Genomic DNA, 16,331 nt, shown 5'->3' on the forward strand with positions numbered 1-16,331 from the left:
GGACACAATTTCCTTTATAAATATTAATTCAATTCTCAATTCATCTAAACATTTATTAATCTTACTATGTTGGAAGGTACTACTGAAAGAAAGACACTGTCTCCGACCTCAAGGGAACTTACAATCTATACACAAACTATATAATATATCTCAGAATGGAAGTGAAAAAAAATGTTCCAAAATCAAAATACTTTGCTGAGGGAAGAATGGTTTCATAGAGGGACACCTTAGCAAAGTTATTACAAAAAGAAGGATTCTGACAAAGAGATGATAAGGTTTGCTGGAATTGAATTTAATTGAGATGGGGGTAGGAGTGTAGGGAGGAGAATCTATCCTAGGTATGAATGGCAGTATGAACTTAGGCAAAAGATTATATGAAGATATCAAGCATGAGTAAACTAATTTGATGGAAATATAGAGCATGCTAAAGAAATCATGTGAAGATAAATCTGGAAAAGTAGATTAGCATTAAATTACAAAAAAAATTGAATGCCAAAACATAAGCATTTCTACCTTATTTTGTAGAGAATAGGAAGATAACAAAAGGGTTTTTGAGTGAGGAAGTGAGGTAATCATTACAGTATATTGGAAAGATTATGATGGAACTAGGACATACTAGAAGGGAGAGATGATGAATCAAAAAATCCAGTTAGGACTATATAAAAATAGTTTAATTAAGAACTAGGTAATTAAAGCCTTAACTAGGATGGTGACAGTCAGAATGAAAGATACATTTTTAAGAGACAGAAGAAGTAGAATTAACAGGACATGATAACTGACTGAATGTGAATTTGAAAGAGAGGGAAAATCAAATGAAAACCAATTTCCAGGCCCAGAAGATATTCAGACCAAACCAATATTAGCCTGAAAGGAAAGACAGCAGTACCATCAGAAGTAAAAGGAGAAGAAAGGGATAAGAAAGGAGCTTAGTTTTAGATTGGATTAGATGATCTCCCAATTCTAAGGTGTCATGCCTGGGAGTACAAGATTGATTTGATGAGATATAAACTGAAAATGTGCAGGAAGTTAAGTGAAAATGAGAGGCTGAGAATGTAAATTTGGGATTGGGAGCCATCAACATAAAAAAGATCCCTGAAATCAAGAGTAGGTAAGATCGCTGAGGAAAGAGTATATTAAAAAATAAGATGTCCACGAATAGGAGTGTCATATTTAAAATTTAGGAAAAGAAATATGTGAGACAGCTGAATCGGGGAAGCCAAAAGAAAAGAAATGAAAAAGTAGGGCAAAGACTGAAAGATAAGTCACTAAATTTGGAGACTATTTCAGTAGTTTGACAAAGGGGAAGTCACACTACGAGGTTCTGATGAATGTGTAAATGGTGAAGAAGAGTTAAGTTAGATCAATCTTTCTTGAAGTCTGGCAGTAAAAGAAGACAAGTAGATAGCTTGAAAGTCCTTTTAGCATCAGAGAGACATTCCTTATCAGTTATGTTCATTAGAAAATATCTGATAGTTGCTTGATTTTCCTGGAACAGGTACCAAAAAGAAGTATGTACATTGCTTAGTTCTGTCTAGCTTTATATACCTTGGCCAAAAAACAAGAAAGGTACAAAAGCTAAATTTGCAAATCCTATATTTCTATACTCTATGATGCCACTGCTGCATTACCTTATCTATTTATAATTAAATGTTTTATCAGCTATTATCCTAAAATATTTGTGCCTTATGTTTTTATCTACCTTTTATGTATTTCCCAGTGGATGGGGTCACCAATCTTGACTCTCTCATAGCTTTGCCCAATTAATAAAAGTTTACAATATGAAGAAAAAAAAAAAGAATGAGTCTTACCCTAAGATCGATGACTCGGTTATCTAGTCTTGTATCCTGATTAACAGTAGCTCTTCCTTCCTAAAAATAAACCAATAAAATTTTTCTTAAAAAAAAATTGAGTAGAATTATTAGAATTTATACTTTATACTTTAGCAACAGAACTTCTTTCATCAGTATAGAGCTGGAGCTGGAAAAAGGGAGTATGATGACATTGTTATTTCTAGACTCCTAAGTTATAATTCCCTTTTTATTCAACATATTGGACCCCTAATCAAAAGGATGGCAATATCTGGGAAGGAGGACCAGAAAAAGCTAGTGATGAAGAGGGACAGGACAGAAAAAAAATGAGAAAGGAAAAGATTCAAGAGACATGAGAAAGGAGAAATGACACTGAACATAGAATTACTGCTTCTTTCTTAAAGGCTCTTTTCTATTTCATCAAGTTATTTGCCATTCATAATGAATTTCCCTTTCTTCAATGTAGGTTTTCTCCAGTGAAAACTGGGTTCCAAAGACTACACTGATTTCAACAGTCCTAGTAGCATCAGGAAATTAAGAAAAGATAGCATATAACATGAAAAAAGTTTAATTGAGATAAATACAAAATGATTTCAATGTTATATTAAAATACTATGCTTTCAAATGCTGTGCAAATCAAACTAGCTTTAGTTGCTAACTAAAAATACAGGGCAAGGTCAGTTATTTCAAAGACAAATTTTTCACCTCTTCACCCTCTACTTCAGGTCGAACTGCATCCTCCAGCTGTAAGGGCAGGCGGGGTTCAGCCAAACTAATCACATAGATCTGAAATTGTGAAAACACCAGAAATACAATGAAGGAAAGAATAACATAGCACATCATGTAGAAAATAGTCCACAGATGGTAAAATATAAATCACTATTTGCATAGACCTTTAACTGAAATGGGAGAAATCAAACGAAAAGTATACCAACTCTAAGCTATACATTCATCATTTTTAAGGACCGATTTAGCTTAACAACAGTATTTCTTTTATTCTCATTTCCACTCTTGCTCCATTTGCTTTTCCCAAGTCACTTTTTAATACTTTATTTTACCTTTACTACACCTTATGTTCTACACAAGGTAATAGCTATTGTCCTTTTTTTTTTAGAACCCTGTTCTCAATTTTTTTTTTTTAAAACACTCTACTGTTCACCTACTTTTTGAAAAACAAAAACTAATCACAAGTATTTCTGTTTTTTGTTTTTTAAACACACATGGTGAAACAAAAGTTCTTCTGATTAATTTAAAGAAGTATGTTGTTCCAAACTTGGAACCATCAGTTTTGACACTTCAATAATAGGAATAAACAGAACACTGACAAAATTTTTCTTCTACTGTTTAGACTGGTCTAAGTATCTACACTTCAAAATGTCTGGGATTCTATAACTGGTATGCTTATGGAGTACTACTGTTCAATCTACACACAAAGAATTAGAAAGTTACAGTTTTAATTTAAAAATAAACCTAACTTGGGAATCACAGAATACCAAGTCCAATCTTCTCCAAATAAGAATGCTTTCAATGTCTATATGTTCCTAAAAGGTAGCTATAAAGCCTTTGCCTTAAGGCACTGGGGAGAGGGAGGATAGGGAAAAATTTACAACCTCCTAAGGCAGTCCACTTCACTTTTGGATTGATAATTCTTAGGAAGTGTTTTGTTACATCAGGTCTAAAAGCAGGTCCTATTGCTTTTAGTTCTGTCCTCTGAGTCAAACAGAACAAGTCAAATTCTTCCCCCAAAAAACAACACCCATATCAAATCTCTTAAAACTCCAAGTCCTCCCCTTCCCTGTTTGTTTTAACTGATCTAATAACACTTTAATGTTCTTAATACTACTCTTAAATAGTTATGCCATGATTTTATATTCAGCCCCTCTCAGTCATTCCATTCCTAGTGATTCTCTCTCTCTCTCTTTTTTTTTTTGCTGAGGTAATTGGGGTTAAATGACTTGCCTAGGGTCACAGAGCTAGGAAGTGTTAAGTGTCTGAGATCATATTTGAACTCAGGACCTCCTGACTTCAGGGCTGGTGCTCTGTCTACTGCGCTACCTAGCTGACCCATGATTCTCTTTTAAAACCTAAGCTGATGGATTAATTCTCTGAGTTTGCATACACAGCAGTCTTGTGTGACAATTTTCTTTTCTTCCTTTCTGAAACAGCTTTTTTTGTGTCTTCACAACTGCATCTTGAGTTTCCCTAATGCTCCTAAACAGAATTATTCCTGTTGAATTTTAATCTTTGAGATCTTATTCATCTCCATTTTCTGAATCCTTTCAAATTTGTTTTTCCAAAGACTAACAGCTGGCTTTTCTCTCCTCTAGCACAACTTCGAAAAGGGAAGGGTCATTCTCCCCCAAGGTTACCATCACTTCCTCTTTGTAGGTAAAGACTTAATTCATATTAGAATTTCCCCTTGTTGGTTTTGGTACCTTTGGAAGGATGAAATTATCATCAAAGTTATGAAATAATTAGCATCTATACTTGTTGTAGAGGATTCCAGCAGATGTCTGGATTAACTGAAGTCTTTCATCACTATTATATCATTATTCTGTGCCAGGTTTTGATCCATTTTCCAAATTCCTTATCGATTTCTTTTTTGTAGTATATTTTCATAACAATTTTGCTTCTGTTTTTAAATTCAAATATCCTAGTTCTCTTCAATGCCTTTATTTCCACAATCATGTTATTATTCAATGTTACTCTCTTCCATCCTTTTAATCTATCTTGTTCCTTCTGAATGATAAAACCTTCTAAAAAGATATTTCAATCAAAATTCTATCCCACAATATTTCAGTAATACCAAATAATATTAATTCTCCCCCTGTAGTTCAGCTTCTTGATATTTTGCTCATCTGTGTATAGATTTCTTATCCTACAGGTTTTATTATGGGATTCTTTTTGTTTCCTCTGAACTTTTAAATTTAGGTTTTTGATTTTTTTTTTTTGGGGGGGGTATCCTGGTGGATAGAAATACTTTCACTGAATTTTCAGTAGTAGAAATAATTTATTTCAAATGTCTAATATATAGAAATTCATGCTTTATAAGTGCTTTGCAATAACTTTACAAGGCATTCTTTTATCACTTTCTAATATCTTGTTATAGCGCATCACTCTGACGTTAAAGTGATCTGATTTTCTTGAAGATCATATCAACTCACTGTAAACTTTGATAAGTTCAGTACCTAGAGAGCTAAAAAGTTTTCTAAGTGTAAAACTGATGATATTCTGGGTAGGTATATAAGGATTAAGCCTTGCTAAGTTCTGAAAGGCTTATTATCAGGTGCATGATTATGGTCATAGAAACCAAATCATTTCTCCTGCAACTGTGTTCTGTATCAGTAGAGTGTGTATCATATGGATGAAATCTTACATCCATGAAATTGTGTAAGTTAGGCAAACCTACATTTGCTATATAAATATAAATGTTACAACATGTAAATATACTATATTATTTTGTAATTGTTTTATAAAAGCATTATGGAAAACAAAAAGCTTATGTTTTGAAAACATTAAATATAACAAATAATATTGTTTTGGGAAGGTGGGATATCTTGGACTGGATATGTAGACTTATGCATTAGATCCTTTCTTTATCTCAATGATTAATTTATAGTTTATTCAGTTATAAATTTAGAAAAAGAAAGGAGATTTAAATGAATAAAAGGAGATAAATGATGAGCTAATTCTAAATGCATACAAGAATTTGGTAGAGTAATGCATTATAATGAATTCTGGTCATACAGTCCATTCCACTGTCAAATCATCATAAATAAAATTGGGGATCATTAGGAGGTGAGGTGGGGATTAATTAATAACAAGTATTTTATTTCTAAAATGATTTTCATCTGAAAGACTCCCTACTTTAATTTTGTAGTCTTCTTGTTTTACAGAAATCAATGATTATGTCCCTTTAAAATTTAATGATCCAAAAAGATTGCTGTTGTTCTTATCCAGTCATTTTTCAATTATGTCCGACTCTTTGTGATTCCACTTGGGATTTGGATTTTCTTGGCAAAGATAACTCAAAAGGTTTGTCATTCCCTTCTCCAAATCATTCACAGAGGAGAAAACTGAGGCAAACTGGGTTAAATAACTTATTTAGAGTCACATAGCTAGTTAGTGTCTGAGGCTAGACTTGAACTCAGTAAGATGAGTTTTCCTGATTTAGGGTTCAGCATTCTGTTCATTTTGCCACCTATCTGCTCCTCCCAAAAAAATTAGAGGATAATTAAACAATAAACTGAACTAAACCTCATCTAATTGTACAAATCATTAATCCACAAAACTATATCACTGCTTGGGAAAGCAAAAATAAAAAATGTTTTCTTCATATTAATTTTTTTTAAATCTAATTTTTACTTTATTTTTTTTCTGTGACAAGGAAAAACTGTAGATTCATACCATTACATATTGACTCTACTAAAAACATACATTATTAATAATTTACTTAAATTTATTTCAGTGTATGACCTCATTTTTGTTTCATTAATAGCATTTTATTTTATTGGCTTTTTTTTTTTTTAACACACATTGCTTTATGAATCACTTTGGGAGAGAAAAATCAGAGCAAAAGAGAAAAATCATGGGAGAGATAAAAAATATAGTGTTTTTTTCCAATTACATGTAAAGATAATTTTCAACATTTATTTTTCTAAGATTCTGAATTCCAAATTTTTTTCTCCTGCTCTCTCTAAACATCCCCTCCCCTATAACCTTATTAAAAACAAAACCAAAAACCATTACCCTTTGAACGTGAAGCTCAACATCTTGCTGTGTACAGCTTCCAATTTTCTGATTCACTTTTCTCACAACGCCTTCTACATCCACGATGCTCTCTTTGTTGATGCTGTGAATAAAATAGTTAACTTTAAATTTTTATCAGGTGTCATACTCATTTGGAAGCCTACCATCAAAAAAAAAAAAAAAAGTATTTAAAGGCTGTAGTATTCTACAGAATACTACATTAGAGTACTCTTTAATAGAGTACTTTATTTCAGACAATCTATTAACCTACTTAAAATAAGTCATTACATAGTTCCTTGGACAAATAATTTCACAGATATCATAACTTAGTGACTATAAGATATCCTTAATTATTTTAATAACTTGATTGATTAGTCAAATTAACAATTTAAGTTTAGTTACTGTAAGATACGAACACCAGGGAAAAAAACAATAAAAAAAAAAATCTAAAAAATATTTCAATCAAAATTTTATCCCACAATATCTCAGTAATATCAAATGGTATCAATATTCCCTCTATAATTCACCTTATTGATACTTTGCTCATTTGTGTATGGATTTCTTATGCCACACAGATTTTATTACTGGAAATTTTTTTTTGGTCTCCTCTGAATTTTTCATTTAAGTTTTGGGTTTTTTTTTTTTTTTTTTAAATCCTAAGTGGATAGAAATACTTTCACTGGTACCTCCAGTTTAAAGAATAGCTGTGCTGGTGTTACAGGGTTGATTTCTGTAGTTTTGACTTCTTGAGGTTCTGGAAGAAGAAAGTAGAGTATAGGAAGCTCTATTTTTAAGTCCAGCTGTGTGTCCTGTCCTGCCTTTTTTCTCTGATTCTCTTTTCTCCTATAGAAATCTTCTGTAATACAGAATGCTGTCCATGGTAGCATGGATCTTAATAGCATTGAGAATGGTGGCAGTGAAGAACTAAGTTGGATTTTGTTGCAAAAGTCCACATGTTAAGTCCTTGATCAACTTGAGTTGAGCTTCTTAGTCACAGTTGTTCTATCAACTCCTATACTCATTCTAAGAATCTTGTACATACATGATGAAGTTCCCTCACATTTATTTTCTCTTCCTCAAAGCATTCAATTTCCATGATATACTTTTGTACTCCAGCTATATGCTACACAAAGGGATGGTCAGATCATTCTTGTCATTATCTATATGTACTATACTTTCTACTTTTTGGCCTTACTATACCCTCCAAACCTCTAGTATTTTTCTAGGTTTCTAGAATTTTCTAGGTTATCCCTTCAATCCTTCCTTCTAAATTCTCAAATCTCTTGGAGAATTAGTTCAACTCCACATACTATCTTTTGCTTTTTAATTTTTTTGTTCCCTTTTCATGGTATCAATCTTAGCTGTAGATTTCTCTCATTGTCTGTGTTTCCTTGAAACCTAATCACATGCAATTAACAGAATGGGAGGAAATCCTGAAACCATATTGAATGGCTACACCCCAAATTTATACTAGCAAATTACAAATGGACCCTTATCAGAAGTAAATATTCTTACTCCTCTTGAATTTATTTTCTATTCCACTTGCTACAGTATCTGTTCCAAACCTTCTCTTCCCTTCCCTCTTCAAACCTCCCACTTCTTTCTCCCTCAGCACAGACTTAACCATGTCACTTATCTCTTGCTCTTTGCATTCTTTACCCAAGTGATCAATGTTTCCAATCTTTTTTGATTGCCCCCACTATCACTACTTTTCTCTTCTTTATTTCATCTTGTCCTGATATAGACTCTTTCTCTGCTACCAAGTAGACAATTCAAATATTTATTATCCTTAAAAAAATCTTCATTAGATCTTACTAATGCTCACAGAATTTTACAGTACATGTTAGCGAAATAAAAGAAAACAAAAACACAAGGAAACAAGACTTTTTATTATGTCATAAGTGGAGCATCTTTTAGATCTTTGGATTGGTGATTATAATAAAAAATATTTTATTTCTCTTAGATAAAAGCTTCTAGTTTACTTAAGTGAAAGAAAATGGAAATTAAATAGATGATAAAGAAAATTTTACTGCATATTGAGATTGGCTATTGATTTTAAAAATCAATCCCAACTGAAAAATGTTAAAGGTAGCTAAATATAATGAAGTTTTGAAGAAAATACTCAAAGAGGGTAGAAGAGTAAACTGAGAAATTTACTGAGATGTAAAGATGATGATATATCATAATGATAATAATAAAAATTTGAAATGCTGAAAATTGTCAAGACCAGAGATGAGATAGCATGTTTGGAGGGGGGGAAAAAACATTTTGTAGAGAAAAGGCACCAGCTGTTCTCGATTTTGTGGTTATATTGAATACAAAAGCCTATTGCCCACAAATAAGTCTTTTCAGTAACATTTTTTCATATGAAGTTTTATTTCAAAATGTGAAGGATTTAATTAAACATATTTAGCTATATGCATGGCACTTACTTACTGTCAAAAATGAACAAGTATTTATTCTGTGAAAGCTTACTGTTTAATGAAAAAGGAGAAACTGATACCATAAATAAGTTAAAACATAAATAATTAGTCTTTATTCACACTTTGGATGTTTTGTATACATTATCTTATTTGAGCATCACAACAATCCTGTGAAGTAAATAAAATAAAATAAAAGTGTATTTATTTATATAATACTACATGACAGGTATCATACAAAGCAATTTATAAATATTAACTCATTTAATTCTCAGAACAACCCTACAGATTAGGTACTATTATCCCCATTTTACAACTTGAAGGAACAGCAGGCAGAAGCGAAGGAGTGACTGATCATGGTGATGAAACACATGACCTATTTCTTTAGAGAGAAGTGGTGGCTTCATGGTACAGAATGAGTTTTACATTTTTGGACATAGTCAATGAAGCAGCAAAAAGGCACAGAAAAGAGTGCTAGGCCGAGAGTCAGGAAGATTCAAGTTCAAAACAGATACTTCTAACCTGTGTGACTTTGAGCAAGTCAATAAAAACTCTATGTACTTCAGTTTCTTCAATTATAAAATGGGGACAACAATAGTACCTATGTCTAAGGAGAGTTGTGAGGATCAAGTGAGATATTTACAAAGTGCTCAGCACAGAGCCTGACACAAGCTACATATAAAAAAAAAAATAGTAATGTTACTTTAGTTTCACTTTATCTCACAGGATCATTGTTACTGAAAAGACACATTTTTGTCCAGTAGGATTTTCTATTCAATATAACCGTAAGGATATAGAGATAATTGCTGCTTTTTCTCTGAAGAGAAATTTAGTAATGCTTTTTTCCCTCTGATCATGCAATCTATTCTCTGGTCTTAACAATTTTCAGCATTCTAAACTGTAACAATTTAAGAGATCCATTGATATTTATTCATCTCTATTTTACCTACAGAGGCTTTAATTACCCTATTTCAGATCACCATTTTGATATATCTTGTCATTATTAGGTCAAATGTTATCTAGAGAACTTAAATAAAAGTATATAATTCACCTGGGGAAAATTAACAGTTAATCCCAGCATTTTGAACTTAGCCCTTATAATAGCAAGGGATAGCCTTCCTTCTTTGCAGAGGGATACCTGGGAATTCTTAGGATGGAATACTACATATGCTAAAAGATGTAGCAGTTATTTTGCTGTTCTACACCACCCTTCCCGCTACCCCTTGCTCCTCCCCTCCTTAACTCTTTGCATAACAGGGGAAGTGTGAGGGATAATGTGAGTGTTTATGCATGCACACACACGACACATGTATACACAAAAAGAGAAATAATATTAACAAAAATTATCAATAAAAAATTAACTATTACATTAAGATGAAATTAGTAATCTCTCTAAGAAATTCCACATTTAAAAGTCAATCTTAAGATTTTGAAATGAACACAACTTTAAGAAAACCAAAGGACCAAGCTGTATCAAATGACCCAGCACATTTTTTTTTCTTTACAAGGCAAAGAATATAAAGATAGTGGGATGGAAATTTTTATTTCAAGTAAAATTATGTCAATATCCCGTTTTTTAGTGTTAAGATGGCCAACTAATAGAATATTGAATTTAAAAGGGTAGATTTAGAGACAAAGGAAAACAAAAAAAAGTAATATAAGCAATCATTCATTACACATAAGTGAGAAATACTTGACTTCAGTTTTTAAAACTAACCCAATTTTAATCACTGACTACAGCAATTAAAACAAAAAAGATAAAGAAACCCAAACTAAGGAAAAAATGTCTAGTAAATTCTGACTGTAGAATAAAAAAAAGTCTCTAAATTTTAGAGAATTACTCTGGAAAAAACCTTAAACCAAAATAAAGATATTTGAAACTTTTTGACAAAGAAAAATAAAATGGAACTTTGATACTTCAACAACAATTGTCAAATAATATCAATGTAAGACAATAACAGAAACAAAAGTTTGGAAAAAGAACTCTATTTCCTATTCTCACACAACTTTCACCTAAAGATCTAAACCATTTTTTGGAAATGTGGATAAATATTCTATTCTTTAAAGATTCCACGTGAATCATATTATTTCTCCTCAGTAATCTGATTAGTTGCTTCATATTTATATGCTTATTCTAATTATATAAAAGTAGACCTTTCAAAAAATTTGATCAAATAAAGTAAGAGGAGTAGAGTGTCCAAGGAACACTTAAATATAATTATTTAAGTATACTTTTTTCATTAACATATTGTTCAATTAGATTAAGAATCATTTGGAAAAAAATAGTAAAAGTTGACTTCATATTGAGATTTAATGAGACTTTATGAAGAAATTCTCAAATACTTGAAGTTCTAAAATGATATTCTATTTGACATCAATCACATCAATAAGGTATGCTACTCACAAATAAAAAATACACTTAGGTCACTTGTAGTAACCTACTTAGTATATTAAAAAAATAATTTTACCTTTTAGATGATTTAGGAACCTGCTGGGAATATACACCTTAATAGTGGTTATGCTGCATGAATACAGATAGGGCCCGATAGCTTAACATATAAATGTTTTTCCTTATATTTTGATGTTCTAAATATGAAATTTATATTAGCTACAATGAAAGCTCTTTAAAGGTAGAAATGCTGCTATGTATATGTATATAAAATTAATCAGCACTACATATTATAGGTACTTAAAATGTTTATAACCATAACAGACCTAAAATGGAATGGAAATTTAACAGGAGCTAGAAATGGAAAAATTTTCTATGGTCTATTAGATCTTTCACATGAACATATTTCTAGGCTTAATATTTTCTAAACTACAAGCCCTGACAGACTGGTTAGTTGGGCCACTAAGTTGTTTCCCAAATGGCAGGTTGTATATTCATCTAAAAAAGTTTATATTGGTTTAATATTTGAATCACTGAAATATACCAAAAGGAACTTTTAAGTCAAGATATGAGCTTCACATTGTAGAAGAAACTAGTTATCCCTTCTATATTGTGAGAGTTTAAGGGCATGGAGACCCCTCTCATCTGGAAAATCTGTGTAAAACTTTCTGGCCTTCCCTTTTTAACAGAGAAGAAGTCTGAATTTTGTTCTTTTTCTTTTACAAGATCTTTAGAATATCTTATTACAAAACCTGGGTGAAGTATTCTCTCATCAGCTCTGTATTGTCTATTGGGCTTCATGTATCATCTGTAGCTTCCAGAAAACTCGACCAATATTCCTAGTCCATTTCTTACAGCACTTATGATATATTAAAATGAGATGGGGAAAGTCACGATATGGAAAGAATAACTGTACTATCTTCTAAAAATACTCTCCCTTCCTAACAGAGAAGCATTAGGGAAAACAGAATTTAATATATGAATGCAATACTTCTTATCTTTTCATTCATATTTGCATTAAAATCTATTTGTCTTACCATAGAGTAGGGATTACCAGTATTTTAACTCTGCCAGGTTATTTTGCATCATTATTTTACTCAACAATTTTTATGATTGCATTTGATCTTTGTATATATTTATAGATATAAATGACAAGCATTATAAAGGACTTAATTTGATATTCAGAGAAAGAAAAACTTCTTTTTGATCTCTAAATGTTTAACCTTTCCCATCCAGAAACTGAACAGTTTGGGATCATTTTTGCTTGCCTAACAAACTAGATGCTTCAGAATGACTTTCTGGGTTTATGCTCAAGAAATTAGACTCTAAGAATGTTAAAACTTTAAATCCCCAATCCCAATGTCTGTTTTTAAGTAGTCTTCAATGAAGTCTCTAACAATTACTATTACCTATTTCTACTCTGCTCTATATAGCTGTGGCTTTGAGACCTATTTTCTTTCTCTATATTCTCTTCATAATTATCTTAAAGTTCCCATGGATTCAACAATCATCTTTATGCAGATAACTTCCAGACTTATCAATTAACATGTATGCATTAAGGCTTACTATGCTAACTGCTCAGAACACAAAGAAAAGCAAAATAGTAACATTTAATAATTAAGTAATACTTTTGCTCTCAAGATGATGACATCCCAATAAAAAAAGAGATAACATGCAAGTTTCTAGGTGCACACAAAATTTATATACACAAAGTATATAGGAGGTAATCTAAGTGGAAAATATTACCAATAACATATGAAAAGTAAAAGCTAAAGATGACATGATAGTTTTGAAGTTACCCTTTAATATCTTCCTAACTGGTACTATTAGATGGTTAAAACAAATACTGGCAGGGATAACACTAAAGCCAGCTGTGAACATATTTCTGTGGCTGAAAGATATGAGAAGTTAGTTCAAGGAGAGAAAGAAGAAAACAATGGCCTGAAGGACTTTTGTTATTGGTCAGTTGTTGCAGTCATGTCTGACTCTTCAGGTCCCCATTTGGGATTTTCTTGGCAAAGACACTGGATGGTTGGCCTTCTCCAGCTTATTTTACAGATTAGGAATTTGAGACAAACAGTAAAGTGACTTGCTCAGAGTGATATAGCTATCTATTAAGTCTCTGAGGCTGAATTTGAATGTAAGTCTTCCTGACTTCAGATTCAGAGCTCAATCCACTGTATACCTAGCTTCTCCTAAGGGAGGAGAAGGGGAAGGTAAAAGAGACATGGACTCTGAAGAAAGGGTAGAAAATTGGTGAAACTGGGGTACAGATGTTTAATTTTCTCTGCTTTATAAATATCACAGAGGGCCACTACTGTCAATAAGGAAATTCATTACAAAAGAAGAGTTCTAAACAAAACAGATTTTTCTAAGTCCTGGTGAAACTATTTTGTCACTGAGGTAACAAAGCAAATCCTCTATAAAAAATGCTATTAAAAAATAAGATTATCTATTTAGAACTATTAAGCAATTTCAGAGTTTCTAAGCCTCTTATTTTGTACATATCAGGATGTAGAGAAAGGGGGGAAAAGGGAGATAATTTATTATGCAGATAATTATATTTCCACTTTCTGTCCATTATCTTTCATGTTTCCTTCAGCCTTGTCCCCCTAAAATATATCAACTGTCTAAATTAACATGAGTTAAGGTGCTTCAATGAAAATTCCTAAAATTAAATTTAATTCAATACAGAAAACATTCATTAAGTACTTACTATAAAGTTTGGAGGATGACAAGATAAAAGTAATGATATATACATAAACTGTAATCCATTGGCAAGTATAAGCCAAACACCAGAGTTTCTAGTTTGTCACTTCCTAAACACTGTGACTATAACTTCTCCTAATCTTATTTTGCTCATCTGTAAAATAAAAACTGGATTAAATAACTTTCAAGGAACCTTCTAAAGTACATGTTCTATGAATCATTTACAAGTCCACTACAGAAGCCTGATACATTGCGAATAGAAATATTAAGGTGGTTATTTAATCAAAATTTATCATAAAATAATTTGGACATTATAGGAGATTTGTTTTACAAGTAAAATTCCTTTAAATATAATTTTAAAAATCATATTCCTAGCATTCAGAAGAATGGAATTAATAAGATCTGTACTCAGATAGCAAATACACTTTTGGTATTGTTTTGGCATTCCATGCAAAGGAACCAGTAAGATCAAAGAAGTAAAAGACCAAAGACATATCTATCTGGGGGATAATGGAGCATACAATCTGATAGAAGCACTGTATACAGTATGTGAAGGGAGAAAATATAAGAAAAGGTTAGATAAAGTATCAGACTGGAAGACCTTCAAAGGTTAGAGTTTGAATGTTATTCATCAGAGAACTGAAAGTCACTTAAGGGTTTGAAGAATTTGTATCAAGAACAATTCTGGACATATGGAAGAAAAACATGTCAAAAATTATATAGGACTGAATGGGATGAAGGTGGAAGTGAAAGCCCAATTGGCTTTTTTAAAAAATAATTTAGGCAGGTGGTAAGAATGGGATGAAAAGAAAGGTCACAGAATTAGCAACACTTGACAACTGACTGATATAGGCTGAAAGAAAAAGAACCTGCTCTCATCAGACTCATCTAGGGCAATGGTTGCAGCCTGTATAGTGACTTAGAAAAATGCAAATTAATACTATGTCTATATTGCATTTTTATTTATTTTGTTAAGTATTTCCCAGGAATAATGCAGCTATATGACCCTAACTCTAAATTTATGCAGGCTTCAAGTTGGAGTCCTATGATCCTAAGATATTATGTTCATTCAGAATATCACAGCTTAAGAAGAACATTAGTAAGTTGGAAAGTGCCCAGAAATAAGGGTTAAGCAAGATGATAAAAACCTTCAGTTTATGATCAATTGAAGGAACTATGTATATTCAGTCTAGAGAAGAAGAATCTAAAGGGCTGTCTTATGTGGAAGAGAGATCATTCCTGCTCTGTATGGTCCTATAGGAGAGAATTAAGTAAAATGGAAGGATAGGTTGGAGTCAGACTGTGACGAGCTTTACTAATTAATCACAAAAGTTGATACTTTTTCCTATTTATTCTTGTCAGAGGGGGACAGATGACTGCTTAGAGCTGACCAATTGGTTCCCCTTCTCCATCAACTCCAACAATAGAGTACCTATTGACTCTAGGATAAACTATCAACTTTTGTGATTAGTTAGTAAAGCTCTTCACAATCTGGCTCTAACCTATCCTTGCAGCCTCACCGAACATTACTCCCCTTCATATCCAAAACAGGTTCTGAATAACTGCTTAGTGACTGGGTGTAATTTGCCCTTCAGGAGATGGTAAAAAGAGAGATAGACAAGATATATAAAAAAGGAAATTGCTAATACCATTACTCAAGTACTTTTATTATAATAAAAAATTCAGCAAAGAAAAGCAAGGCCAAAGATCACAACAAAATTGCTAAGTTTTGCATTATTATTTAATTTAAAATGAAGCTTATAAACAAATTTATCTAATAGTTTAGTCTGAAAAACCTTCTAAAAGTTAAGTTGTATTGTTACTGGTTTGTAACAACTGAATTATAGATGAAGACTTGTCATACCAAGCCTTGGATAGTAAATTTCTAAAACCCACAATAACTATTTCTAAAATAGTGGGAAGGAGGAGGAAGTTTACAAAATATTCACCCTAAAGTGTAAGTGGTAGTGGCAATGGATATACTCCTTTTAAAAAATCCTTTTTAGGAATATTCAGGATTAATAGAAATTAATAACATTAAGTTTTTACATAATGTACTTGTTAGGAGCTTGGGGAGTATATGCAATAGATACAAAAGTAGAAGCAGGAACTCAATCAAATAGGAACAAAGAAAACTGATAAGAGAATAATTGTTGTTACTGATCCTATGTGAGTCAATTAATTGTCACATGGAGGGGAAAAAAATCTGACCTACCATAATACTTGATCAACCAAATTAAAAATGACATTAAATAT

At 31.9% G+C, this 16,331-nt stretch overlaps 1 protein-coding gene across 1 annotated transcript in view; it reads right to left on the reverse strand.

Moving 5' to 3' along the window:
• DARS1 (aspartyl-tRNA synthetase 1) overlaps positions 1-16,331 on the reverse strand; it is a 75,791-nt gene that overhangs the window by 25,045 nt on the left and 34,415 nt on the right. The window contains exons 5-7 of the mRNA XM_051985804.1: positions 6,558-6,660; positions 2,514-2,594; positions 1,809-1,868 (exon numbers count right to left, since the gene is read on the reverse strand). Of these exons, the coding sequence (XP_051841764.1) occupies positions 1,809-1,868; positions 2,514-2,594; positions 6,558-6,660 (244 nt within the window). The remainder of the gene's footprint in view (positions 1-1,808; positions 1,869-2,513; positions 2,595-6,557; positions 6,661-16,331) is intronic.

This window comes from Antechinus flavipes, chromosome 3 (genome assembly GCF_016432865.1).
Source record: "Antechinus flavipes isolate AdamAnt ecotype Samford, QLD, Australia chromosome 3, AdamAnt_v2, whole genome shotgun sequence".
In the NCBI taxonomy this organism is placed as follows: domain Eukaryota; kingdom Metazoa; phylum Chordata; class Mammalia; order Dasyuromorphia; family Dasyuridae; genus Antechinus; species Antechinus flavipes.